A 27,929-nucleotide genomic window follows, 5' to 3' on the forward strand; every position below is an offset into this window, starting at 1 on the left:
TCTCTAGCCAAGAAAGGCTCCATGTTGTACCAAAGCCAAGCCTGTCAAAATTGTGACTTCTCTGCATCCACACCTGAATCTGCATAACTCTCCAAAGCCACAGAGGTATAAATAAAAACTTCCAACAGGACAGGGGAACGTTTGCCAACTGTGAGAAGATAAATGGCCTGGGGACTTCATGCTCCAAAGGCAGAATGACTGGATTTCTTATTTCAATGTAGCAAAAGAGATGCTGTAAGTCTAAGTTTTTTTTTTTTTTTTTTCATTGCCAGAAAGTTATGGGTCACAACATTTAATTTGATTAATTCCTGGTTTCCAAAAGGAAACCTTAGGAGAAACCTTGGGAGGCTCCATAAAATAAGTATGTGCAATTGTTAAGACAGGAAAGGAAAAAAAATGACTTCCATCAGAGCCCACAAAGATTGTTTCCAGTCCCAAACATGGGTCCCCAGAGGTAGCCTGGAAACCAAATTATTGTCAAAGAGATGCTTACCTTTTACAATAGCTCATAGCAAAAGAAAACATATAGCTTAACATCTCTCCCAACAACTTACCTTTCTGGTTTTTTTTTTGTGTGTGTGTGTGTGTGTCTCTCTTTCTTTCCCTTTCCCCTTCCCAGATGCTATGCTTCCTTGTCTCCCCACTCTGAGCTCTTCTACCAATTAGATATGTATCCCTGAATGAGTCACTTGACCTTCTTAAGCCTCAGTATGCTTACCAGCAAAGTAAGGTGTTTATACTGCATTATTAAGATTCTTTTACTTCTGAGTCTAAATATAAATGCAAGCTTGTTCTATCTGCTCCTATACAGTTGGTCATTTAGTGCTCTAACCTGTTTGTTTCTAAGATGATGACTGGCTTCAGCCCACACAAGGAGCGAGTGCATTTGTTAGTGGGAGTCAAGTATGAGTTCTTTTGAAAGGTGAGATCATGGCTAAGAGAAGTGGTTGGAGCCAAAAATAAATGGACTGAGTCACATAGATTAATACATGGACCAGAGGGATATGTTCTGAAACTTCTCTAAACAGCTAATTAGTTGGCCAACATGGCCAATAACTCGGACATTTTCTCCCTATCTGCCCAATCTAAATGTGTGTATGTGTTTGTATTCAAATTCCTTTTTATAAATTAGAGATTTTTAGACTCCTAGACTATGAGGTCTGGTCAGAACCTTTATTGTCAGAATCTCACTTGAGAAAACTGAGAGTTAAAATGATGAGGTCTTTCAGCTTGTTAGTGCAGGAAACAAGACTGGGGCAGGTATTCATAATCTCGCTAAACCACGCAGCAGCCCTCGGCTAATTATTCTTTCATTTCCTCCCACAGGATGACCCAGAATTCCACTTGGATTAACGTTAAACAGTCTACACTTCATCAGATTTCCATTTTTTACCCTTTCTTTTTTCCTGGTCTTAACTTTCTCCTCCCATGAGTCCTCTTATTCCTTCTATTCCATTTTTAGAAGACTCTTCTCACACATGTTTCTTTTGTATAGTTTTTGTGACATTTCATTCGTGTGGTTAATTCCCTCATCTGGATGATTGCTTGGAGGAGGTTTTGCATTATTTTTGGCTTTGGCATTCATTTCTTGCTGCTGAGTGACAACAGAGGCTGCCTCCCAAAATGCCCCATAGGGCTGATAAGACAAACTGGCAAAGGGCAAGATAGAAGCCACAAGGAAAAGTGGAGTCAGCCAGGCTCAAGGGAATCCAGCTACCTTATGGCAGGATTCTTATATCTTGGAGGTGAGCCTAGGATTAGTTCTCAGCATCCATTCATCATGAGGAAAGTACTCAGAATGGCTACCTGAATAATAATGACATTGGAGATTAGTCCAGTGTATAGTCATCTAAATTAACTCTTCTCACTGTTTGTCCAGCTTCTGATGGGGGCCTAGACAGCAGTGGTCAAGGGGTCTGAAGTTCCTGGTGTAAACTGAGGTCAAAGTATGCAAGGATTGTTTTCAAGTGGTCTCAACAGAAAGAACATCACTCACATTAGAGACCTCTTCCACTACCTTATGATAACTAGGTTTTGACTATATATTGTCAACCTTGGACAGACTTGCTTTTCAGGGAATCTCCTGCATGTCAGCACATGTAAGATGGTGATGCATGATGGGAAGGGGGTACAAACGAGGGTTGATAAGGCTTCGTCCAGCTCCGAGAGCCTGTGGATTTCACCTTTCACTACCAATCTATTATTTGGTCTCAGACAAGCATTTTTATACATGGAGACTTAGCAGATGGTATACATTTAGAAAACAGGTCAAAAGAGCCACTGCCTTCTAAAACCAAAAGAGCGGAAGGATTAAATACAGAAACTAGGTAAAGAGTCTGCGTGACTTCTAAGCACTCGGTGTGCTGTAAGGGGGTCAGGGGGATGGAGAATGAATGATATTCCAAGAAAAAGAGAGAAAATAGAGTGTGCATCTGTTGCTATTGCGAAATGGGGTCTTTATGTCCTTTCTCTATATGGTAATGACTTACATTTATATGGCGCCTTTCATCAACTCTGATTGCAGAAAGCGCTCCAAGTCCTCTCTTGACACAGCTCCTAAATCTGGTCTTCAACAGGCTAAAGGATGACATCTATATTTATGTCATATATATTTTAGAGAAGACTAGCTCATGTGAAATAGGGGCCTTGAGATGCTACAGAAATGAATCTAGAATGGAGAAGGAAAAACTGGAGGGAGAGAAAAGTGGTGGGAAGGGCTGATGCTTACATCCAGTCATGACCGTCAGTATCCTCCAGCCAAACAGACACCTTGACCCAGATAAAGTCTCTTAGAGATCCGAATGCGCCAGTACCCTGAGTCTCACCTCGCCTGACTCCCATCTTTCATTGATAATTGGCACTCTCTGGAGTGTATTACATTAAGGTGAACACTCTTCAGGGAATCTTGACACTCTGACCTTGGGCTCCTAGTGTCGCCAAAGACATTTTCCTACTGATGCTTTAGGAGTCCAGAAATAGCAGGGGAATTTGGGATACAGACAAGGAGAGGCCAAGGTTGGAAGGAAGAGAAATAATAGGGAATCCGAACTGTGCTAGTATGTTATTCAACAATATGTGTAGGGACAACAGGCATAACTCATATAGGTATAGAAGCCACCAAAGATTATGATTCGTTAAAATACTGAGGTAAAATAAACTCATATAAATAACACAGAGATGGGCACAAAGCAGTGACCCCACTAACTCAGAGAACTGGATTTCAGTATGAACGGAGGTGAGAGCTCTATCCATATGGATATCTCCAGGCTGATGTTTGAAAAATTAGGCCATAAGGAATCTTCCATTGGTTGCAAGTTGAATAAAGAGATGCCTTCTTGTCTTAATTACTCTCTTCTGCTACCATTACATAATAGCTGCACAGATGCCTTAGGGGAAGGCATGTAAAAGAGCATGGATTGGTGTCTGAGAGGAAGGGTGATGGTGGAATACAGAAGTAATGGGCTGGGGACAAGGACCTGTGTTCCAGATTAGGCCTTACCTAGGTAAGTGACATGGTATTGAACTGCAAGGCAGGGTACGAACCCCTGGGCTTAGAATCAAAAATGACAGTTTTCTGAACCTGGGTAGGTCACTTTATCTCTGAGCCTCAGTGTCCTGGTTTATAAAATTAGAATAAAAATGCCTCTTTTATAAAACTGCAGGAAGGGTGTTATGAAGATGCATATAAAATGGCTTTAAGAACTGAAACATATTATACAGAAGAGGTGTGGCCTAACCCGAGTTGCAGATTGGCAGGCAGTACCCATAAGAAGTGAAATGCCATGCCCAAGGTCATGCAGGAATTCATAACAAAGCTGGGACCAGTGCCCAAAGCTTAGGCTGAATCCAGCTTTCTTTCATGATGCGGTTATGATGCCTATTTTTTCCCACCTCATGTGGCTGGCTGAAAAACGAACAAGATGGGGGGAGGGGAGGAAGAATGTTAAATAAATTAATGACCACTGTGTGAATGCAGGCACAAGAAAAACTGTAAGGCTGGAGTAGGCACCCTCAGCGACACACCCAGTAGCTGGGAAATTTCAACCAGTGCCCAGAAATACGGTCCAACTACAAAAAACATCACAGTAAGACTGCTGAGAAACCTAGTGAGCAACAATAGCTGGTTTTAGCTTTTGAGATCTTGCTCCTCAAGTCTGTTAAGTTAGGAGTCTTGCTTGTAGGTTCTCAGAAATAACACACCACCATCATTTTTCCAGCTAAACAATGTCAAGAAAATAACAAACGAACACAAAGAACACCCTCTGTTCATGGCTAGTTTGGGTCCTATGAGTCAATTCTATCATGCTGAAAGAGAAAGCAATAGTATTTCTCATGGGATAATTTGATCTAGCAATTCCTGCCCAAGTGGGCTTGCCTTGGGCTTTGCACACAAAAAACAAGCACCTTCAACAAAGCCTGATGATGAGGAATGGGAAACCCAGCTGAGAACATCCACTTTGGGCAGACACAAAGTGTGGGCCATTTATCACCTGAGCAAATGAAGGAGACGTGACTGCTAATTGGTCTCTTCATTAACTGAGGAGAAAATCTACCACAGCAACTCACTAGCTTGTGGCAATTTGGGGCAATCTTAAAGTGGCTTCTAACTCATAATCATATTTCTTCCTGAAATCTGTCGGCTTAGTAAATGTCTCTAATTCCTCATGAATAGTCTGCCCTCACCTTCACTAATTATAAACTCCCCGGGAAGGGAAAGGACAAGTATGAGGTACACATGATCAACAGAGGTGAAACACTACACCCAAATCTTAAATAGGGATGATTAGTCCTTTAAAATCAACCTTTGGCCAGGGGTTTTGTGCTACTTTGGGGCATGGGAAACATGAGAAATCCTTTTAGCTTCTGAAACTCCTAGGGAAGTAGTTGTCCAGTAAATTACTGCTCTGTTTTACAGAAGACTTATCCACGTGATGTATGCACAGGGACAAAGGGATGCTTAAGCAGACGTTTGACCCTTCCACAGCAAGGAAAGTTTGTATGGGTGGCCAGGTTAACAAGGAAATTCTGCCAGCAACTGATAAGGAATGAACTCTTTGTAGCAGCAATCAATCCTTCAGTCTAGACATTAGTGGGCAGGTCCCACCCCCAAGGGCTATGCCAAGACACTTAGCAGTAATGTCCCCTTGGGGGCAGAAGGCTTGCAGCAACTTTCAGCCAAACTCCCTCACTTTTCTGTAGCAGACTGACAGGGGTTCAGCTTGGGGGCCTGCCCAAGGCAGTTTATCAAGTGCCCATAAAGAAAGAGAAGACAGTATAGCCTGGGTCTAGGGCTCCCTTATCATCAGCTTCCAAAGACTCAGCTGTAGACTTCTCAACCTGGGATGTGTAACTTCTAGAGAATGCAGGTCAGATAAACTAGACATTCATTCACATCCAGCTTTGGCGTTCTCGGGGTCTTGTTGGTATTCCTAGTGAGTTTTAGAGGCTTTATCCAACTAGTAAACTGCACCATCCAATCAGATGAGAATGTAAGAGCACCCTTAATGAAAAACATGAAGGTAGTGTGTATAGTTGTAGTCTAGGTAGTTACTGGGGCTGCCTCTGGGCCCACAGTTCTCAGGCAATGGCTCCAAGAGGAAGTAAAGACAATAAATGCCATGAAACAATATGTAAAATGTGCAGCAGACTTAAGTGTGCAAGAATGTTCACGTGGTTCCTACCTCTTGCAAACTAGTGCATGCAATGTGCCAAAGATGGCGGACCTCTAAAGAGCCAATCTCGGCAACTGAGTAACAAGGTAGTCCCAATGTGCAAAAAAACATGGCCTTACCTGGAGATATGGACGAGTCGTAAGAACTTCTCTCCTTACGGTTCATCTTGAAGGCTTGGATGTCCTTTTCCCTGTATGTCCCAAAGCCTTCATAGCTCCTCCTTTTACTCCCACTCAAGTCACTGTCCCACTTGTCATTCGAAGGGTTCATGTCATTGAACACGTCCAGGCTCTCTGGTCTTGTGCTGCCACTATCCCCAACACTGCCAGGGTACCTTTTTGTGCATGAGTCCACAGGCTCACTGCTCAAGTCCCCTTTGTCCTTGGCCTGCGTCCAATGCTGGGCATCAGAAAGGGACAGCGTAGACAGGGTGTCCACCTCAAAGTTGTTCTTGGAAGCTTTGTGGCTGGCTTCACTGTGCTGGTGCTTCTGCTTCTCCTTATGCTTGTTCTTCTCGCTCAACAGTGGGAGCTCTTTGTCTGCGTTACTCAGCCGCTCGCTCAGGATGTGGCTGGAGAAGCCTGTGGCTTTGCCTGCAAAGAGACCACTCAGGTTGTCATGGGTCCCCAGGATCCGGTCTTCCTTGTGCTTATGCTTGTGTTTGTGTTTCCTCTTGTGGAGCCGCCCGCCGGACAGACTGGCACTGCCGACCTTGGGAGGATTCAGGGATGGCTGCATGTCACCAAGGCCCATGCCCACAGGTCCCTGCAGGTGTACTCCATGCTTTGCTTTATGTTTCGCTGTACCAGACATCTTCATGTGGGAGCTTGTGTGGAACTGAGGTGGCGGCACTGTTGGCCTCATGAATGGGGAAGCTGCTCCGAGCGTGTGCGATAGGTACAAAGGAGCTGGGTACTGACTGTAATAACCAAGGTTCATCATAGGCATTGATGTGTAAGGCATTCCATAGGGTGCATAGTAACTTCCACTGGGAATAGGGTAGCTGAACCCTTGTAAAAAAGGCACCTTTGTCATGGTGTCATTGGTTTTTGCAGGCCTACCACGCTTCTTCTTTGACTTCAAGTCTGAAGTCCTACGAAGATAGAGCAACGGGTCATACTGGATATATGGCACCGGGTAATAGTGATCAAAATTAATCCGAAAAATGCTGGGATACGGATTCTCATGGTAAAAAGTGTAACTCCGGTGGGAGATCCTGAACACCTGGAACTTCGTGATGAGCTCTTCCAGGTCTGCCAGAAACTGGAGATCATCACGGTTTTGCAGGCTTTTCCGTTTCCTCTTGTGCTTTGGCTTCTTGAGGCTTTCATGGGCCAGAAAGTTGTCCACAATGAGATGCTTCTGCCGGTGGCCATGCCGGTTCTTTGTGCTGGTGTCGGACGGAATGGCCTCCGGGTTGTCCAGGGAGCAGAAATCGAAAGAGTACCTCCGTCGGGATTCTGAACTCTTCTCTGCTTGGTCAGACGTGCTGTTGTTGTCTGTCCCAATGCCACTGTCGCTTGGGATCGTCTCCTCACTGTGCGACTCGCTCACAGGGGACAGCGTTATTTCCTTGAGTGATCCGATCTCGCAAAGGTGTGAAGGTGAGTTGGCCATCAGCCTGGGTGGAGACAGCTTCCAGGTTCCACTATGTATTCCCTTTTGGGTTTTGGTTGGAAGAGCACTGATGGGCTGGAGATTTGGCATAGTTTTCAACTCTGAAAAACTGGTTTCAGTGCTGGCGGGGCTCAGGTTGCCATTTGACCCACCTAACTGTGTTGCAAGTGGGTGCATAGTTGCTGGTGAAGACGCCACAAGTGACTGAAAGTTGGAAGGCACGGCTGGAACATCCGGCTGGCTAGAAACAGGCCTTGGGTGCTTGATGGCTGTTTTGGGTTCTTCGGACGGGGGTGGCAGCTCTGCTCTTGGCTTCCTGCCCCTCTTCTTGCCGATGTAGATGGTTCCCCTCTTGCTGACATTAATCTGCTTGCCCAGTTTGCTCTCAATCGCTGCTGCCCCAGGGCTGGTCTCCGGGGGAGCTTTAGCCTTCAGAGCAATGTTGCTGGAGCAGGACAAGATCTGGTTCAATATATTTTTCCTCTTGAGTGTTTTCATCTTATTGATAGTTTTGATGGTCTTCTTATCCAACACCCCAAGCTTTCCAACTTTTTTGTGAAATTTCATCTCGCTCATGGGTTTGTCCTCTCCCGGCACGAGTTGGGCCAACTTAGCTAAACTGCGTCGTCTCTTTCTTTTCTTGGTGCCAGGAAACTCCCGGCTGATGGGACTGACTGGACTGGTGGAAGTCCCCTCATGAATCGTCTCAACAGTGAGCAAAGGCTGCTTCTTTGGTCGTCCCCGCTTCTTTTTGACTGGTGTGATCACAGTAAGACTGTCTGTGTTGGTGTACAGAGGGCTGGATGGGGTGATGGGATAAGCAGATGGTGGCTCCACCATCAGTTTATCGGAGGTGGCCATGACTGCCTCCCGAAGCATACTGGTGGGTTTGGGTTTGCTGCACGTCCACCTCCGTTTTGCAGCAAATTTTGGATGTTGGATTTCCTGCAGCTTTCTTGATGGAGAGTGATCCGTGCATGTTGGAGGCGTCATGACCATAGTTGGCTTCCGCTGCTTAGACATACCTCCTGGGACAATTTTGTCGGCATTTCCACCAGTTTCAAGGCCAATGGAAGGGGACTCGTTCTCTATCATTTTACCCAACTTTGGGACACGGGGATCTTTCTTATTTCCCTCAGGGTTGGAAAGTATCCTGTTGACTACTTCACTGCTCATAGTGATTCCAGAAACCAGGGCTTTCTCTGGCAAGATCTTTTCCACCACTGCTTTGATGGACTGTCTCTTCTTCCTTTTATGGCTGGTTGGATCTAGACAGGGTGCCTTGATAGGGATGGTAATCCGGACATGACTTGGGTCATTTTCAGGATTACTTAGGGAACTCACATTCTGTCTGACTGGTGATGCCTCTTGGGCATGATCTGCAGAGTAGCCTTCCCTTTTCCCTTCCGTATTGTCAAATGCTTTCTGGGCATTCTTGACCCAGTCCAGGTCTGGGTTTGGTATGGTTTGACTTATCATATCTTTTTTACTGGACTTTTTCTTGCTGCTTATAGTAGGCGGTTCTGGGGGCTCCTTTGCTCCTCCCCCATCTTGATCCACCAAGGGCTGAAGCCCGTTGCACTCGGCAGAACTGCTGGGTGGGGCAGGCGAGCTGTGGTTGCTTGGGGATGGAACCATACCTGCCAAGAGCAGATCTTTGCTACTATTGGACAACTGACTCCATGTGCTCCCTGCACTGCCTTTCTTACCCTGGGCCTTTGCAAAGGAAGCCACGGGCTCAAGAGGAGGGATCTTGCTGGTGCTTGCAGTTTCTCTGCCAGATTCTGGACTGATGAAGCAATTCTGAGTGGCAGGTCCACTGTCAGAGTTGGTGGACCAGTCCATGTGGTTCTGGCTGCTGCTTTTTTGCTGGTGCTTTGGTTTTAAGGTGTCACCGGTGAAGTCTTGCGGGAGGCCTGGGTCATAATGGAGAGCTGAGTGTTTCTGTGGCCGCTCGTAAGCCTAAAGGTGAGTGGGGTGGAGAGGGAGAGAGAGGGAAACAAAGATGAGCATGTGGGAGCTGTTTAAAATTTAATGTCAAAAGGCTTAATGATGTGAAAGTTGGAAACAGCCACCTTCAACTGCAGAATGCTTTATGGAGGGTTTCTCAGTTGCCGTAGTAAAAATATGATGCACAGATTTTCAACATTAATAAGGATGCTTTAATTATCCCCCTCCCCCTCAATAACAGAAACTTTAACCTATCTTGGTCAAATGCAATCTGAGGATATAAACTGTTTAGAGAGAGGAGATGACCTAAAGGTCAGTTAACTCATGTACATTTTACAAATGAAGCTGAAACTTCAACAACAGAGAGTCCTGCCCAAGGTGGCAGAAGGCAGGAGAGAATCTGAGTTTGCCGACTCGCTGTGCTCTTTGCCCAGCTCAAGCTGCCCCTTATATCTGTCCTGGGCTCTCCTCCTTGCTGCCTCCGATTGCAGGCCATTTCTGTTGGTACTTTATCCTGGATGTCAACATCCCTGTACTCGAACAAGTGGCTCATTAGGAACCATTGTGACAAGGCAAAGCAGCACACATGGAGGAATTCAGGTGGCAATTTGAAGACCACATGGGGGAAGTGAGCCAGTCAAAGGCATGATCAAAAATGGAAGAGCCTTCAAGCCTTTGCGGGCTCTAGGAGCAGTGCTGCGTTTGGGAGCTAGTCCTCTAAGGCATCCTTAAGCCCACGTTAGGCAGTGACTGCTCTCTTGAGGAAACTCTTGGATACTCTCAAAAGGAACCTTGAATCTCCTGGACAAATGTGCCAGGAAAAAATCATTATCATTCATGATCACACCTCTGAACTTGTCAGACGTGTTTTCCCCTACATTGATTCTAAATGAACGTCTTCAGACTCCGGCTCCTTCCTTAGGGAAGGCAGAACCTGTGCTGGGGGCAAAGCATAACCAGCATCTGTAAAATCATAAAGGGAATGGAGAGTGAACATATCATTTTGAGATATTAAAACTATTTTTAATATAGAGATGCTTACATTGTTCCAGTACAAAGAAGCATTCCTCAAAGCTTCTTATAAGTTCTGTTTTATGCATAGAGTAGTAAATTTACAGTATGCATTACCCTAGGATTTGCTAAGGAAGGGAAAATGTTAGTAAATTATTGAAAGCTTTGGATAATATCCCTTCTAAGAAGTATATGATTATCAGTGTAGTGAATTTAGGAAGTTTTAATCCCTAATATGTACCTGCCTGCCTGCCTGTCTGTCTATCTATCATCTATTTGGCATTGATGCTTCAGAACCTATGCTTTATTTGAAAATACTTCTTTATAGTCCCTGTTACGAGTCAAAGTACAGATGTCAGGAAGCATTACAGGTAAAATTCAATGGAATAAAACAACCAGAGTCTCCTTCATACTAGTTCCTGAAATCCTTAGGCTTATTTTCTGCTCCCTTGTTTTATGAAATCCTGTTTATATTTCTAATACTGGACTCTATTTCTTAAATAGCATAAGAGAGTCTCCCTAGGCTAAGTCTATAAGTGCTCAGAAGAAAATAAAAACATTTATTGAACTTTTTAATCATCATGTAGTTAATAGCAGACACACTAACACACCATCAACATCTAGAGAACTAATCCTGCCCCTTGACTTTGCTTACTAGGTATTACTGTTGTGGACACAGGCTGCTATCCGTTTTTCTTTTTTTTTTTTTGAAAAAAATGTAAAAATCTTATTCGCGGCATAAAATATTAAATGGCACTTACTTATTATGAATCAGGGCTTTGTTGACTCCTTATTTATGCTTTGGGTTTTAGTTGGCACTATGGGTATACTCACAGGATGACAAGTCTACAAGAGGACTTAGCTTCCTATCCCTAAGGGTGGCAGTGGGGTTGATTATTTATACTCCCACTTTTTTTTGAGAATTAGTGGTGGCACTTATTAAAAATTCTAGTGGGACAAAAGGTCTAAGTTATTGTTTTGGATTTGAGTGAAGCAAAACTTAAGAGTCACTTTCCCTTTCCCTTTCCTCTACTTCCTGCCACCAACCCCTCTGTTTTTTGAGATCTAGACACTGAAGTCTGCAAGGGGGCTTCATGGTGACGCCGGAATCTTAGTCACTGATTCCCACCACATTTTCTGTGCTGCCTCGTCTTATTCTTGGCATCTAGTAGAGTCCTCAGTTAACGCTCTCTTTATGTTTTAATCTCAGCTGAATCCTAGGAGGCAAACCCCTACCTTATAGAAATACTCCTGTTACATGTTTTTATGATAAAGCCATGGATCTCATTTTGGGTGTACTGATCTCAGTGTTTCTTTTACATTTGATTTGTGGACTAACTTAATTAACACCCGTCTCCCTTTCTATCCTATATACACACCATCACAGAGGTAACAAGCACAGTGCCTGGCAAGTAGTAAGCACTCAATAAATATTTATTAAATAAATAAAGGAACATACATTTTACTACGGGTATTTCATTTCGTCAACAGTGAGGTTAATGACCTGTGTGTTGTAACGTATTGTCTGTAAACACTGTCACCCACTCCAGCCTAATTTCTTATGCCATTCCTTCTGCATGAGCCATCGTTTCCCATAAAGGTTGTGACATCTATCACAATCCTTGTATGTGCCATTTATTTGTGTACTTTTCTCTCTCCCTCTCATCTACTGTAAGTACCTTGAGATCAGAGACTCCCTCATTTATCTTTTTATCCCCAATGCCTACTACAAAGCAAACCACCCAGAAAGTTTCCAATAAAGGTGTGTTGAATGAATAAACAAAATCATGTTTGAGCTGCCTACTACCGTGACATAATATATGGCTGCACACGAAAGACAATAAACCACCATCAATTGTTTGGTAATGGCTCATAATGAAACTGGATCGCTTCAATGTATTAGGTGTTGAACAAAAAAATCTTTCTCAAATACTTAAGGACTAAAAGGTACTTGGCAAGGTAACTTCCATTCAGTGTAATTTTTACTGTTAGCCCTCCCCCACCTCCTGTTAATTGTTTCACTTTTCAAAGAACTCTGCCTTTGGGGAAGGCCATGTGACTGTCAGGAGGGTGGGTTTCCTCTGGCAGCTGAAAGGTGGGGCCTGCTCACTTACACCCAGGGCAGACCAGCTGAAAGTAATGCAGTTAAGCGTGCCTGGTTCCCGGTGCTTCCATCTGGACACTGCCTGATCCCATTGTTCCATCCTATCAGCTGTAATTTGCCCTGCTGGGAGAGCCGGGCAATCAAAGGGCAGGACAGACAAAACGGAACCCCAACAAAGGATCAGGAGTAATGGGGAGAAATGATGCTTTCTCAATCCCGCACTCGGAGGAGCCGAAGTGCAGGGGCAAAGAGAACCGAGAAGGAGTGCTTTCTAAGGGGCACTGGTAGAACAAGGCTTTCTTCTAGCAGTGGCTGATGGCTGTACTGTGCCTCATTTCAGGAAATCCCATTTCTTCATCTGTCAGCCATGACATATTATACACACAATGGTGAGGCTGTCAGTTCCAATATGTCCTTCACTGAGAACTGAGCACTTCATAGAGACAGACATGCCAAACCAGGCCCCCATCTCAAGGCTGGGGCACGTGGGAGAAGTGCAGGCTCTCCCTCCCATATTTCTCCAGCAGTTTGGGGATATGATTCCCTAAGGGGGTCTTGGACCGGGGGCTTTAGTAACCCATGCAGCAGAGGTTTCCATTTCCCCTCCAGATTATGAATTTTTCTGGGGGACAAGACCTGCACCTTTTAAGGCCTTTCTACTATCCTCAACCCTCAGCAGGGCCATCTCCTGAAATGGTTCACAAATAAGGGAAGGAGGGACGATATTCTACTTTGGGCCAGTTATTTTTTGTGGAAAACTCTTAATACCAACTTAGCTCAACATGTCTCTTGGCTGCTCCCCGGCTCCTATTAATTGACTGTCTGTGGCACTCACAGTCATTTCGAAGGTGTGGCTTACTTTATTAAGAACAGTGCTTTCCATGCATAGTGAGCCCAGGCCAGATGTTCAAACACCATTCTGACAACACTGGACAGATTTCTCTCCTAAAAGATGTGTCTATGGAAGCAAGTCTTTCAGTAATGTGAGGAATTCTTCTGTAGAGCAGATAACTATCTCTTCCCTCCGCCCCCAGAAGTAAAGTGCGTGAATAATATACATTTAAATTTTGTACAAGTCAGATTTCTTTTTAGAAAGCTCTTTATTTTCTTTTAAATTCTAAAATGAGCATTATCTCACTGCATAAAAACTTTAAGATCCATACAAGTGGGAAGAAAACCAGTCACTTGGCCTTAATCTCAGGCTTATCTAAAAAGCAAGGTTTGCCTCAATGAGAGAAGATAGCGATTTGAGACTGAGGAAAATCATATCACTCATCAAAAATTAAGCTTGACTTTGTGGGAGATAAACAACTCTTTTGGGTTAGCTGTGTTCACGCTGCTTTTTGCTGACTTCGATAATTTCAATTTACCGTTTGTGAGATATTTTGCTTTACATGAGCAGGAAAATACGTCTGGCTATGAAGAAAGAAGGGAGCTTTATTTCTTAATTTGGCACTTGCTGTTTCTCTAGATGTCATCCTGGATCACAGTACCCTAAGGTACAGGTCATTGATACAGATTCCTGGGCCCAGCTGCAGATTCACTAATTTGCAATCTTCCAGGGTGGGACCAAGGAATGTGTATTTTTATATGCTCCTTAGATAATTCTGATGTACAATCAAGTTTTAAAACCTCCGATCTAATGTTTCAACACAATACTTCCTCTGGGGTGGGGTTCTTCTGTGGTTGCTATGACATTTGCAGCCCTTTTTGGTGGTAAGTATGCAGAGCAAACCACCATAGGCCTGTTAGGATATGCAGTTTGGCACCATTGAGCATTCCTGCTTTGCTCTCTGAACTCTTTGTGATTTAAATAGTAAGAAACTCTAACATGGCCCCCTGTTTAGGTATTCCAAGTACACTGCAAGGTGAGGTAGACAGAAGAGTCATGATATGGATGGATGAGAATATTATCCTCTCCGAAAGGACTAGGCATGCAAGTTGTCATGACCTCCAACCCTGGGGTTTCAATTTTCCCAACTCATCCAGGCCAGTCCCCAGAGCTCCTGGGAATCCTAGCATTTCATCCCTGAGGCTTGAAGCAAGTGCTCAAGCCTGAGCAAGAGCTAAGTGTGGGAGACAAGGAAGGCAACCACAAAGTGTCTGATTAAAGGTTCTCAGCCCTGCCTGTACATTAGAATCATCAAGGAAGCTTCGTAAAGAACTCTGTACCTGGGATCTGACCCAGACCAATTAAATTAAAATTCTAGAGGTGGGGCCTGAACAGCAGTTCTTTCTTTTTTTCAAACCTCTCACTTATCCCAATGAGCAGACAGAGTTGAGAACCACTGGATTATGTCAAAGACAGGGGTCTGGGTTAGGGACTAAAGAGGCTCTGATATTATCAGGAGATGTTCCAGCTCAGTGGTTTTCAAATGTGTTCCACAGAGTCCTAGGATTTTGTAAAGACATTTCTGAACTTTAGCCAGTGGATTGGGCAACAGGGAAGCTTCAGACCTTTCTTTTAACCCCCAAGTGAACACAGCAGCTTGCAAAGGATTTCATGTCACAGAAGGGAGGTGGGGAGAGATGCTTCTGTCATTTAAGAAATGATTTTGAAAATTACCACTTAGGGTCATGAACAGAAGGAATGCACATGCCAGCTGTCATTGAACTTGCCCCCAAAACGTCTTTCAACCCAGTTTCATTCCCACATTTGCTAATGGTAGGTAAGAGGAATGCTGCTAATACCCTCTTTGAACCATGGCTTTAGGATCCTCTGATTCCACAGAATCCCATGAACGTTTGTGCCCCTCCAAAATCCATGTGTTGAAATCCTAAACCCTAATGAGATGGTTATAGAAGGTGGGGTCTTTGGGAGCACAGTGTGATTAGGTCATGAGGGTGGAACTTTCGTGACTGGGATCAATGCTCATGTAATAAAATAGACCCCAGAGTGCTCTCTTGTCCTTCACATGTGAAGACACAGGGAAGAGAGCCACCTATAAATCAGGAAGCAGGCCCTCACCATACACTGAATCTGCTGACACCTTGATGTTAGATGTCTCAACCTCTGGAACTGTGAGAAATAAATTCCTGTTTTTTATAAGTCACCCAGTCTATGGTGTTCTGTTATAGCAGCCCAAACAGTCTAAGGCAAGAGGACACAGAAAAGCTGACCAGCTACTAAATGGATGTGAAGTTTCCAATTACATATTGTATATGCAGTGAGTGTGTCCTCATTTCCTGTCACACGAATTACCCTGAAAGTCACCTTGATGTGATTCCCATAGGAAATATTCCTTATTTGCTATTTGGAGGTCATGAGTGATACTAAAGCACTCCTTTTACTAGGAGTGATAACAGCTCATGCAAAGACAGAGGCCACTATCATATGCTTCCCTGAGTACACAGTGATTCTATAATAAAAATGGTCACTAACTTGGGTCCAGCCATAATGAAATTAATAGGCATTAACTTAACCTTTCTATGGAAATATAAAACTGAAAAAACTATGAAGCAACTGTTTTCAGGCTTTGGACAATAAAGACTATGAATTCTAGAGAGAAGGGAAACTCATAAGGCTCCACACTATCCCAAGTTTTCTGCTTGGGAGAATTTTTTAAAAACTTGTGCACAGGGAAGTGGAACCCAGAGAGCTGTGAGTTCACTGAACAGAAAAAAAAAACAGAGATCAGAGTCTGGACTTCCTGAAGGGACTGGAAATTAGGGGAGAGGGTACCTGAGAAGAGGGAGTTATATAGAAAAGAAACCCTAGACACCTTAATAGGGATTCCCTATTTCTTTGGCCAAATTTTAACCTGTACTTGTGTATACAACTCCAAGAAGTCTAGCAGAGACTTGCTACTAGTGAGCTATAAGCTGAGCATAGAGTCCTGGGGCCACATAATATCAGCAATGTTGGATTTCTGACTAGCCAGAGAGGGGCCACTTTAACGACTATCCCAGACTTCATGTTGATCGCCCATTAATAGTACTCATTAAGAGCAGGATGCCTCTAGCCCTAGAGTAAAAGCTATTCTAGTCCGTCCCTAACAAAGACTAAAAAGAATCGACAGTAGGTTAAGCTAATCTGTCAGTAAATTAACTTATCAGAACAAAAGTTAAACCCTTTAAAGGCAAACGACAAAATCCAGAATCTCTACAACATAGTATCCACGATATCTGGGAAACAAACAAACAGAAAGTTATTTGATGAGCAAAATAGCAGGCAAATAGGACCTACAACCAAGACAGCAGAGACATTTAAAACAGCCATATAAAGATGTTTGGTTATTTAAAGAAAAAGATAGAACATAATGGGGAATCACAGCATAGAGACAGCAACGACACCAAAATAACAAAATTAAAATTCTAAATTGGAAAAATGGAATATCTGAAATGAAATATCATTTAATATTATATCATTCAATAATATCCCGGGATGGGCTTCACAGCTTACAGGACACTGTAGAAGAGAAGTTCAGTGAAAATGAAGAGAAGATAGTACACATTATCCAAACTCAGAGGCGGGAGAAAAGATGAAAAGAGGTCCAGCACTAGAGTGACCTATGGAAGAGTATCAAGTGTTCTAACATACATATAATTAGAATCCCAAAAGTAGAGGAGAGAAAATAGTGCCTTTGGATTCACCTAGTTATAAAGCTCAACAAATCCCAAGCAGAATAAACACACACACACACACATACACACACACACACACACCCACTTCTGGGCACATTATAAAGAAACTGATGGAAACCAAAGATAAAAAAAATTTTTTAAAGCAGCCAGAGAAATACACTCTTTATAACAGTGACAAAAATAATGTCTGACTTTTCATCAATAAAAGTCAAGCCAGAAGATAATGAAATAAAACCTTTAAAGTACTGTAATAAAAAGTCAACTTAAAACATCCTTGAAAATGAAGGCAGAATAAAGATATTTTTAGATAAATAAAAACTGAGAAAATTAATTGTTGGCAGACCTGAATTATTAAAAGTATAAAAGGAAGTTCTTTAGGCTAAAGGGAAATAATACCAGATGGAAATTCAGATCGACATGAACACATGAAGTATGTGGAAATGGCAAATATGTGTGCATATACACAACTTTATTCTTGGTCTTAAGACCTTCAGGAAGGGGGAGGGACTAGACAACGAACATGTATGAATGACACACGAACATGTGCAACAGTGTGGGAATTGACTGTGGGAGCAAGGGGTGGGAATGGCGGAGAAAGGCAAAGGGGGAAAAATTGGGACAACTGTAATAGAATAACAATAAAAAATGATTTAATAAAAAAGGCAACTGACTGCTTAAAGCAGAAATAATCATGTATCATGTAGCTTATGACATTTGTAGAAATAAAATGTACAACAATCAAACAAAGAACAGCCTGATATTTATAAGGTGCTTACATTTGAAGGGATGCAATATTAATTCAAAGTAGACTGTAATACTTTAAAGGTGGATATTGTAATCTCCAGAGCAACCACTAACAGTAAAAGTTGTATATCTAAAATATCAACAAAAAGGAAACAAGGATACCAAGAAAAAGTTTAATGAAGCTAAAAGAAGGCAGAAACTGAGAAAAGATAATGAAGATAGATGGGATAGAAAACACATAGTTAAATGGGAGATCTATATACTAAACATTCTAAAATAAAAACAGCAACAACAACAAAAACAGGGGGTAGATATGAGTCTGAATTAAAAGGTAAGACTCAACTATATGGTGTTTAAAAGAGATACACTTTAAAGTAAAAAGATGGAACAAGATATACTGCAGGAATACTAAGCATAAGAATGCTGGGTTGACTAAATTAATATAGTGCAAAATAGGCTTCAGAACAAACAGGACTACCAGAGATAATCTAGGGACATTTCAAAATGATACGAGTCAATTCAGCAAGAAAAGACAATAATCTCAAATGTGTTTGTACCTTGTAACAGAATTTCAAACACACGAAACAAAAATTAAAAGAATTTAAGGAAGTAAGACAATTCTGCAGTTAAAGGGATTTTAATATACCTCTCTCAGTAACTGCTAGAACAAACTAACAAAAAAGAATCAGAAAAAGAAATATACAAAAGGTTTCAGTGATACTCTCAGCCAAATTAATTGCAACCAATTGCAAAATACCTTCGCTGAGATATGCTGGTGACAACGCAAGTAGAAGTGTCCAGTGAGCCCATGTCAATGCCCTCTAATGTTATTTGTCACCAGGGAAATGCTGATTAAAGCCACAACGAGCTACCACCACACATCCAGTAGGATGGCTAATATTAAAAAGGTTTATTTAAAAAAAGTGTTGACAAGGACATGCAGAAGCTGAAACTCTTATCCATTGCTCGAGGGAATGCAAAATGGTACCACTTCAGAGAATGTTTTGGACATGCTTTTAAAACTAAATATACATTGTGAGCCAGCAATTCCATTCCTGTGTATTTACCCAAGACAGATGAAAACATGTATCCACAAATAGACTTTTATAGAAAGTTCACAGCAGCTTATTTAGAGGAGAAAGCACCCCCAAACAGACCAGGTGTTCATCAGTGGTGTCATATACAAACGCTTCAATAAAAAGGACAAAGTATGGATATATTCAACAATATGGAAATACATCACATGCACAAAAAGATGCTGAGAAGAAACCAGACCCCCAAAAAGGGTACATTGTGTTATTGAATGTACATTAAGTTTTAGAACAGGTAAAACTAATCTATTATGAGAGAAATCAGAACAGTGGTTGCTTATAGGATGAGGTGGGGCGGGAAGGGTCAGGAGAGAAGTTTCTGGAGGTAATGAATAAGTTTTGTATCACGATAGGAGGAGTATGAGTTACACAGCTGTATACATTTACCAAAACTCTTTGAATGATAAACTTAAGGTCTATACATTGCAGTAAATGTAAATTTTACCTCAGTTATGTAAAAAAACAGAGAGGAAAATACAACAAACAATAGTTATTAAAAACTCCCTATATCTAACACACACGCATCAAAGCCACTCTACAGAACTTAGGGACATTTTGGTTCCAGGGAACACCTAAGGCAGCCAGAAACTCACTGTTTCCCTTCCCCCAGTCCCCACTCTACTCTCTGCACGGGAACAACGGACTGAACTGATCCCAAATAATGGAGCCCGGATCAAGGAGATAGGTGCTTGTGGCTGCTGCAGGGCCCACTCTTGCCTTTTCCTGGTTCTTGGCGGCACCCCTGATCTGGGACAACAGGTAGTAGAAAGGTGAAGCCTGCCTCTGCACCAGCCACAAACCCACCTTGCTGAAGGAAGCTTGACAAGAACCTGCTCACAGACCCAAGTTAAAGCTGCCCCGCCTCCTCTGTAAATCATGTGAGATCCATCTGGGTAATGACTCCTCCAGTGTAATTCCCTATTAAGAGGCTTTATCTGGAGAGATAAGCAGCTGGTTTCTGTGTCACTAATTGCTGTCTGCTGTGATTTTAAAACATCTGCACCATTGTGCTCTTCATTTTCATATTCTAATCACCCTGAAACTTGAAAAAGGTACATCATTGATTGTTTCTATGGGTTAATTAGTACACAGTCTCCTTGTAGAGACAATTTACAGGCAGCCAGAACCTCAATCAGGAAGTTTGTTTTAAAAATTAATAACATCGGCAGTGGCTGGAGGGACTGTCATGTTCAGGGACAAAGCAGGACTCTCCTGGTGGGAAAGACACCCTTTGTTAGGCTGCACAGAGTTGGGATGCCAACAGGGCAGGGGACAGGAGAGCAGGAGTGGTGGCAAGCTGGATGCAGGGACACAGGACCTGTCTGGGTCACCAGTGAGCTTGACCGCTATCCCCACTGCCTCCTTCCCCTGCTGCCCCACTCCCCCTCTTCCAGCTAGCCAGAGTCCCTTTCCCTGTCAGCACAAATCAGGACTCTGCCGAGGACAGAGCAGACTCTCTGGAGGTGAGGGGAATTTGTCACAGCAATAAGAGCACAGGAGATCATTTTGTACTTTCAAACCATCCACGGTCTCTCCACACTCAACTACCGGAGGGGCTAGAAGTAGGGGACTGGAGTAGAAATGAAAGAGCTGGCCCATATAGGACAGAGACATTGGAATCCAGATCTTCTCAAACTTAAATTGCACATGATTCACCTGGGGATCTTGTGGAAATGGAGATTCGGATACAGGGGGTCTAGGGAGGGGCTGGCATTCTGCATTTCTAACAAGCTCCCAAGTGCTGTCCAAGGTCAACCATTTGAGATGCATTGGTCCAAGCCCTTTTTTTCCAAGCCCTTGACCCATGTCACTATTTCTGAGACCCAAGGGTTGGGAGGGAGGCTTGGGTTATGTGTCGGGGTTTGAAGCTTAGCTCCATAACTAAGGGGACAGGTCACATGGCCTCTCCTATGTTAGCTTCCTCATTGAGACAGTAAGAGCAGTGCCCTCCTCAGAGGGAAGTTGGAAGGATTCGAAGTTGATGAGTGAACACAGTGCCTGGCCCATAGTAGTTACTGTATAAATATAGCTGTTATACTTATATATTTTTCAGTAAACTGCTCTTTTGAAAAGCAACATCCAGCAGAAATGGAGGATGGGGTAGATACATTAACCAGGGTGAGTCTCATTTAAGCTCAGATGGTGGTTTCTTGTCAATCAATCATTTTAAAGGGCTCATTGGCCACAGTCTGTGACCACCCTCTACCCCCACTCCCACCCCAGCCCATCGTTCAGAGCTCAAGGTCTTTCTACACAACCTCCCTGGGAGCTACTTGGCAATGTGCAGTCCTGGGAGCTCCCTTCTGCACAGAATACATTGCTTTCTCTATTAGAGAGTGCTTTCCTATTTTGAGCTGTCTCTCTGCCCTTGGAGGGTTCTGGCAAGCAGAAAGGCAAGCACCCCTGCCTGTGTTGGCCTGGACCTGAGGACCAGGACCTTGAAAGACAGCGAATGCACCCCTGGAAGTGAGTTCCCAGTCTGCCCCGTACCCAGCAATACTCAGCAGACTACAAGGGGTTTTTCCCATGGGTCTGGGAATGTGCTATTGTTAGGGGAAAACATGATAAAAACCGGCCTTTCAACTGTGACATGCAAATAAAAAACACAGCTTATCAGCAGAAGATCTGGAAGTCGACTTAAGAAAACGCGGAGTGGCTACTTCAGAGGCAGCCATGGAGCAGGCTTGCAGGGCTAATTGGAGAGCAGCAGCCTTGCAGGAGGGACAGGGAGGCCTCGGAATTCAGCTATCCAGTGCGAGGACCTGCTACCCTAGACTCTCAGTAACAGCACCACTGCCCGCCTCAGCCTGGCAGCAGGCTTTGCCCTTCCTGTCCACACTCCTCTAGGCCTTCAGCACCGTGGGAACCAGGGGTCAGAGCGGAAATAAGGACACACTCCTGGCCTGGAACACATTCTGTGGTCAAGGAGCTGAGCAACAACTAAAGACTAGTCCTGATACAGAAGAGTTATGGAGCGATAGCCAGGTTTTAAAATTTTGTTGGATCTTCTCCTCTGTAGATTAGTTGTTCATTCCACTCCCTCAAAGGAGGAGGAAGCAGAATATGTTCTTGCCTCTTCTTTGAGAACCAGTGGTTTCTGATGAAGTGGCAAATGACTGGGGTGGGACATTAAAGTTTGAATGTCACGTCCATATGAGATGTCACTCCGTAAGCCCATGGAGAGAGAGGCAGAGCCATGGTGGCTGAGGACCCGGTGAGGCTGAAGAAAGCTCAATGAATAAGGGGAGTGCGTAGTTAATCTGGCCAAGCAGAGGGCATTTCCCAAACCTGTCTCAGCGTATGAATCATCAGTGGCCTCTGCAGATACACAGCTCACCAGGCCTCTCTCTCCTGCAAGTTCAGAGTCATGATTCTGGGCTGGGGTCCAGAGATCCCTACTTCCTTCAAGTTTGGTAAACACTTGGTAACAGTATAAGGGGTTCTCCATGGAAAGTGGGTTAAAATTGTTCAACTCTGCTCCAGGGTAGAGGGGTGGCAGAGAAAACAGTGTGAGGCCAAACTAGTATGAGCTGGAAAGGGCTCAAAGATTAAGCCCAAAGATTCCATCGAGCTTCTGCTTGTTAGAGGAGTAAAAAAATCAGATGGGAGATGGTGAAGCAAAAAAGGTATTGTTTTCCTCTTTACCTCATGTTTCCTTTTTTTCCTTTTTATAAATGCCTTTTACTGCAAAACTGGTGCTTTTTGCCATTAGAGCTAAAATAACCGTTGATTATAAATTGAGTCTAAAATGTCATGAAGATGCTGAATTTGCCGGAACACCCAGCTTTTAAAGCTTCCCATAAACACTGCAAACTGCGGGCATTTGGGGCGTCATTTGGCATGAGTCTCATCTGGAAGATGACGCTGACTTCCCAAGGCCAGGCAGACAGGGCGAGATGAGGGACTGGCCTGTGGGTGGGGGCTGAGAGGCAGGTTCATACCTGCCCCTGTAGTGCTGCAGAAACAAGTTCATGTCCAGCGTGGACATGAACGGACACAATGGTGTTCCTGGTGCGGCAGTCCTGTGGTCCCCCATGTCAACCTGTTTTGATGACCCTCAGAATCTTCTAATAAATCTCTGCTCCTTAACTTTCTCTACAAGACCCCCTGTTGCAGGTAGCAAGACATTTGTCACTTGTGGATTGTCTTCTATGTTTCTCTGCAACATAGGGGCACAGACTCTTGAGCTAGGATGGCTGGGTTCAAATCTTAGCTGAGTCCAAATCTTACTAGCTGTATGACCTTGGGCAAGTTTCTTAACCTCTCTGTGCCCTAGTTTTCTTACTTGTAATAGGGGATAGTAATAGGGGATAATAATAGGGCAGTCCCTCTCTACTTTCTCTGTTGTGGTTCACTTATCGCAGCCTCACTGTTTTGCAGGATTTTAAAAAATATTATATTTAATTATTTATCACCGATTTTTCGCTATATCGCTGGATTTTGCAGTACTGTATACATATGTTGTTAAAGTTACATAGGTTTAAGAGTGCAGTATATGTTTAAGACCATAAGTAGTGTTTATAAAAGTGTGGAAAAGGTTAATAAGGGAGTGGGAACAGTTTATAAGTGTCTGGGAAGGGTTTATAAAGTCTTAAAATATATATAAATACTAAAATAAATGTAAGGTTCCCACTTCATGGATTTTCACCTATCGTGGGGTGAGGTGGGGTCTAGAACGTAATACCCATGATAAGTGAGGGAATACTGTATATGTACTTACCTCCTAAGGTCAATAGGCAAACTGAGTATGTCAATCTACGTAAAGCACTTGCACCAGTGCCTGGTGCACAGTCAGGGCTATTCCAGGGCTCAGTAGTCAATGAAGAATCCTGAGGGCATGTTTAGGTTTGGGAATCAGAAGGACCTAACTTCAAACCCCAGCTTTGCCTCTTACAACATGTGTGACCTGGAACTTAGGTCTTATCTTCTTCACCCTTAAAATGGGATAAATAACACAGCCTGTCTAATAGTTCTGTTTTAAGAATTAAACAAGACAACACTGGTAAAATGTATTCACAGAACACATTATCAGTGTTCAACAAATCCCAGTTACTACTAACATTAGAATTGTATGACTACTAATTAATTAGTACTGTCACCTCCCATTAGAAACTCAGTTCCTTAGTAAGTGGGATCAGGGAACACTGTCCTTCACCCTTAGTTATCCCCATAGTTAGCTAAGTCCCTTTGACAAGGGTTCTAGCTCAAATTCCTGAAATGTGATGCAAAGCCTGAGAGGAGGTCTCTGATGACCAGAGGGACACTAATTAGTTGAAAGGAGAATCCAGCCCAAGAAAACTCACTGACCATGATTCTGCGAAGTTATTCTGAGCTGAATGGCTTGGCCTTGGCCTTCCCAGCTGCACCTTGTCCCTTCCTGGAGCATAAATACCTTACAGTATTAATCGATTTTCTAAAAGTTGTAAATTGGACACAGATTCTCCCCCTTTGTCTTTGACTGTCATGATTTAGCTTATTAAGGGTTTTAAGCTCTTTCTGCATCAAAGCAGAGAAAGCTGGACATTGTACAGAGTTCCTGTTGGGGTGCTTTGTGATGAGGGTGCTGCCATTCTATAAAGTCATGGGGACAAGATGTACTGCATATTGTCTATAATGAATTCTGGCACCTGTCTGTGGGCAATGGATGGCATTAAATGGTGATGGAGAAGTTCGGATGTGGGCTACACCTACATTAGGCCACAGCCTGGTGCATCTGATTCTATCCATCCTGGAATCATTCATTAAGCACACATATATTAGGCACACTACGGAAGATGCATGGTGCTCTTACAAAGTTACAGAATCTTAGAGTTGGAGGGATGTTGGAGACTTTTTTCTCCTTTTGCAGATGAAGACGCGAAGTCTTAGAAGACTAATGCATGGCTTAAACACATGCAGATAACCAGGGCTTCACTTGGTGCACAGTCTCCTGACTCAGACTCCAGCTGGTCGTTCTGCTTCCCCTGTGAGAACCTCCTCTGTAAGGAGAGAAGGTGCAAGAACTGTAGTGAAGCTCTCTGACCTGATGTTACTCTCTGGGTCTCTGCGAGTCCATGTACTTTGCTGAATTTTTCTGCACCTGCGGGACCTGCCCCATGGCTCTGAATTCTTGAATCCACCTTCAAGGTGAGGCGGATCTGATGCTCCTGCCTCTCCTTGGTGGCTGCACCTGTCTTTCTCTCAGCTCCTTGTTAACTGTGGTTCGAGAGCTTGGCCTTAATCATTCCACTTTCTCTTTAAGCAGGTCCCTTCTCAGATACCTGCCTCACCAATTACTGCTCTAACAGCAGTCACCTTAACGACCTCCTTCCTTGGTGCACTGGCTTAACCATGTCTCAAGCCAGGTAATTCTGAGGTGGTTTTCAGTAATTCCCTGCATCCAAGAAAGAACAGGGATGAAGGGAATTAGGAGAGCCCTTTAGGGCAGTGATGACACTGCATTTCAGAGAGCGGAAGCGCTTTGCCCTAGAACTTCCCGATGAAATGGCATTAACCATCGTGCCAAAATCATACAGTGAAAAACTTTCTTCTATGGCCTCGCAGATGCTTAGCTATGTTGGGTCTTTTTCTTCCTTCCTTCGCTGGTTAAGCACCAAGGCATAAGGCCTTTAAAAACAAAGACACATCGCATTTGCTGCTACATTCAGACTGATGTCAGCCTTACCTCTTTCTCATTCTAATTCTTCGACAAGTCCCTCTTCCCCAGGCCAGGATCTTAATTTTATTTTGCTTTTATTTAATCAAACTGGGTTTCAGTTTTGGCTCAACCATTAACTAGTGGTGTGACCTTGGGCAAGTAACGTAACCCTCTGGGCATCCACTCTTCTTTCTGTAATAGAGAAATGATCACCTCAGGCCTGTCTGCTTCTCCAGGCTGCCCTGAGGATCTACTGGATGTGAAAACATTTTGGAAACCATAAAGCACTATATAAATGCAGGTTATAGCAGCTGTTTGTTATTGCTTGGTTGAGAACTCTTCTAACGATTTTGATAGGCCAAGAATCTTGAAACTTTCCCTGTAAAATCAACACGTGATGTGAGCCTAAGTTGGGATAAGTTTTAAAATAATTTTTAAAAATAATATTATTTCTATACACTTTCTAAGGATTCCTAAACCCCTCCCCCCCTTTCTCTGTCTCCATCAAAGGGGAAGGCAGAAGGAAGAGGAAAGGAGCAGAAAACAAAAACAACAGGCTTCCCCACACTGGCAATAAACTTCTAGCTCTAAAGCAGGTTTTATTTAGTGTGCCATAAAAACAGTCATTTTTCCTATCATAAAAGGAGCCTGACTACCCAGCCTTGTTTTCCTGCAGTGAGCCTGCAGGTTGAGTGGGTCCCAGGTCTGGGGCAGTCCTGCCCTCTCCTCCTCAAGCCTACTCCTTGCCCCCCCCCCCCCCCCCCCCGGCAGCGCTGTATGTATTGGGGAATGAAAGGCAATTTTTAGTATTTTATTGCGTGTGAATTTACAGGGGAAAAACAGTATACATTTTTGGAGATGAAACTAAGATTTAACTGTCCCTCTGTTTTATGGTTACTGCCTCATGGGACTGTACCAGACAACTTGGGTACTGTGGTTTAAAAAAAAAAAAAAAAATCCAGGCAGGATGGTAGCGACTTTTCTAGCCATTAAAAAGGCCACGGAAAATTTAGGTCATTCTGGTGAAGTGAAAAAAAAAAAACCCACACAGGCTCAAGAAGGAAAAGAAGCATTGTGGGTTCCCTAGGCTGCGCCCACCTATCTCTCAGCTTGAGTCATGTTCTTCTCTCCTGGGCCTCGAGAGCTGTGTTCTCCTGGATCACCTGGAAAAACATCTGGTGCCATACACAGTGTAACTTAATAAAGGGGGACCTAGACGAGTCAATCATCCTTGAGAGGAGTAAGTAATGTATTTTGGGAGTCTATTTCTCACTAAGTAAGCAGACAAGTTGGCATTGAGACACCCCCAGAATTATGGTGTATTTCCAGGTTTCTTATGAATGAACCGATGTCTGGATGCTGGTAAAGTTGGCTCTTGGAATGCAAGGACAGTTTGAGACACAGTGGGCAGAAAGCATTAAGATGAGCATCAGGAACCCTCAGCACACTTCTCCTCTGAGTCACAGTTTCCCCATCTGTGATACAAAATGGCTAATGTGCTAGAGGATTGTCCAAGGCTCTTCTGCACTCTAGCACTGTAAACTCTCAAGTGCAATTATTCTTAAATTAGGATTAAAAGTATAAGGAGGAATCTCATTCCTGAAAGCCCTAAATACAGGAGAGGTAATTTTCCCTCTCGAGCCTTTTCCTATTGGGTTTGCCTGAGCTGATTCTATTAAGAAAACAAAACAAAAAAAACACCAACAAAACCATAGGCTGTGGATGGCGTTTGACTCTTTGATCCCAAAGCCTGTTTATCAGTAGGAAGAACAAAGTGACAGCAGCCTGGGGAAACGGAAGCTCGGAGGTGCCTAACCTCCAACCTGGCATCATTTGTTAACTAGATGGCAGTTGCCCTCTTAGTACAAGTTGAAAGGAGGCCATAGTCTCAAGGGTCCCACATATACAACTAGGTCATCCTGAAGTTTTCCTGTTTGTGTCTATCTACAACCAAATAAAATGTAGTCTTGCAAGGACTTCCTGAAAAGCAGAAAATTTGACAGAAGGCTTAAAAAGTCCAGGGATTGGATCTCCTTGGCAGGTACAGAGATTCTATAAATGCATCCCAACACTCAGTATCTTAACCTTCAAACCACCACCATGCTGGCTTATTTCCATTGGTGTATCTTCTAGATTCATTAGTTCTTCCAGGCAGTGTTAGGGCATGGTGGAGAGGCATTATAGGTTTTAACTTACTAGATAACTCATCCTAAAAAACAACAAATGCTCAAAGCCCTGACTAATCATAACAGGAGACTAAGGATTTGATCATGCCCATAGATGGAAGAGAAGCAGTGTATCAAGATAATGATTTAGTGTTTAATGCTACAGGTTCCATGCTCAATGGTGGGTTGACCAGTGAGTCTTACTGAATTCTGCCTCTAAATGTAGTACTCTGACTTGTTAGCTGGCTCACAAATGCATAATCTTGGCCATAAAGATAATTTATTTAAAGAGCATGGTTGGCTCATTGACAAATTTATCCCAAGTATGACTAAATAACTGTGAGTCGATGCTGT

The 27,929-nt window shown here is 43.3% G+C and overlaps 1 protein-coding gene across 2 annotated transcripts in view; it reads right to left on the minus strand.

Annotated features, from left to right (window-relative positions):
• The window catches only part of SETBP1 (SET binding protein 1), a 356,432-nt gene that overhangs the window by 89,535 nt on the left and 238,968 nt on the right, over window positions 1-27,929 (minus strand). For both annotated transcript variants that reach the window (XM_090285576.1, XM_090285575.1), the window contains exon 4: window positions 5,792-9,251. In XM_090285576.1, coding sequence (XP_090141702.1) covers window positions 5,792-9,251 — 3,460 coding nt within the window. The remainder of the gene's footprint in view (window positions 1-5,791; window positions 9,252-27,929) is intronic.

Source organism: Furipterus horrens, unplaced genomic scaffold, assembly GCF_987537825.1.
Source record: "Furipterus horrens unplaced genomic scaffold, mFurHor1.1.pri manual_scaffold_8, whole genome shotgun sequence".
In the NCBI taxonomy this organism is placed as follows: domain Eukaryota; kingdom Metazoa; phylum Chordata; class Mammalia; order Chiroptera; family Furipteridae; genus Furipterus; species Furipterus horrens.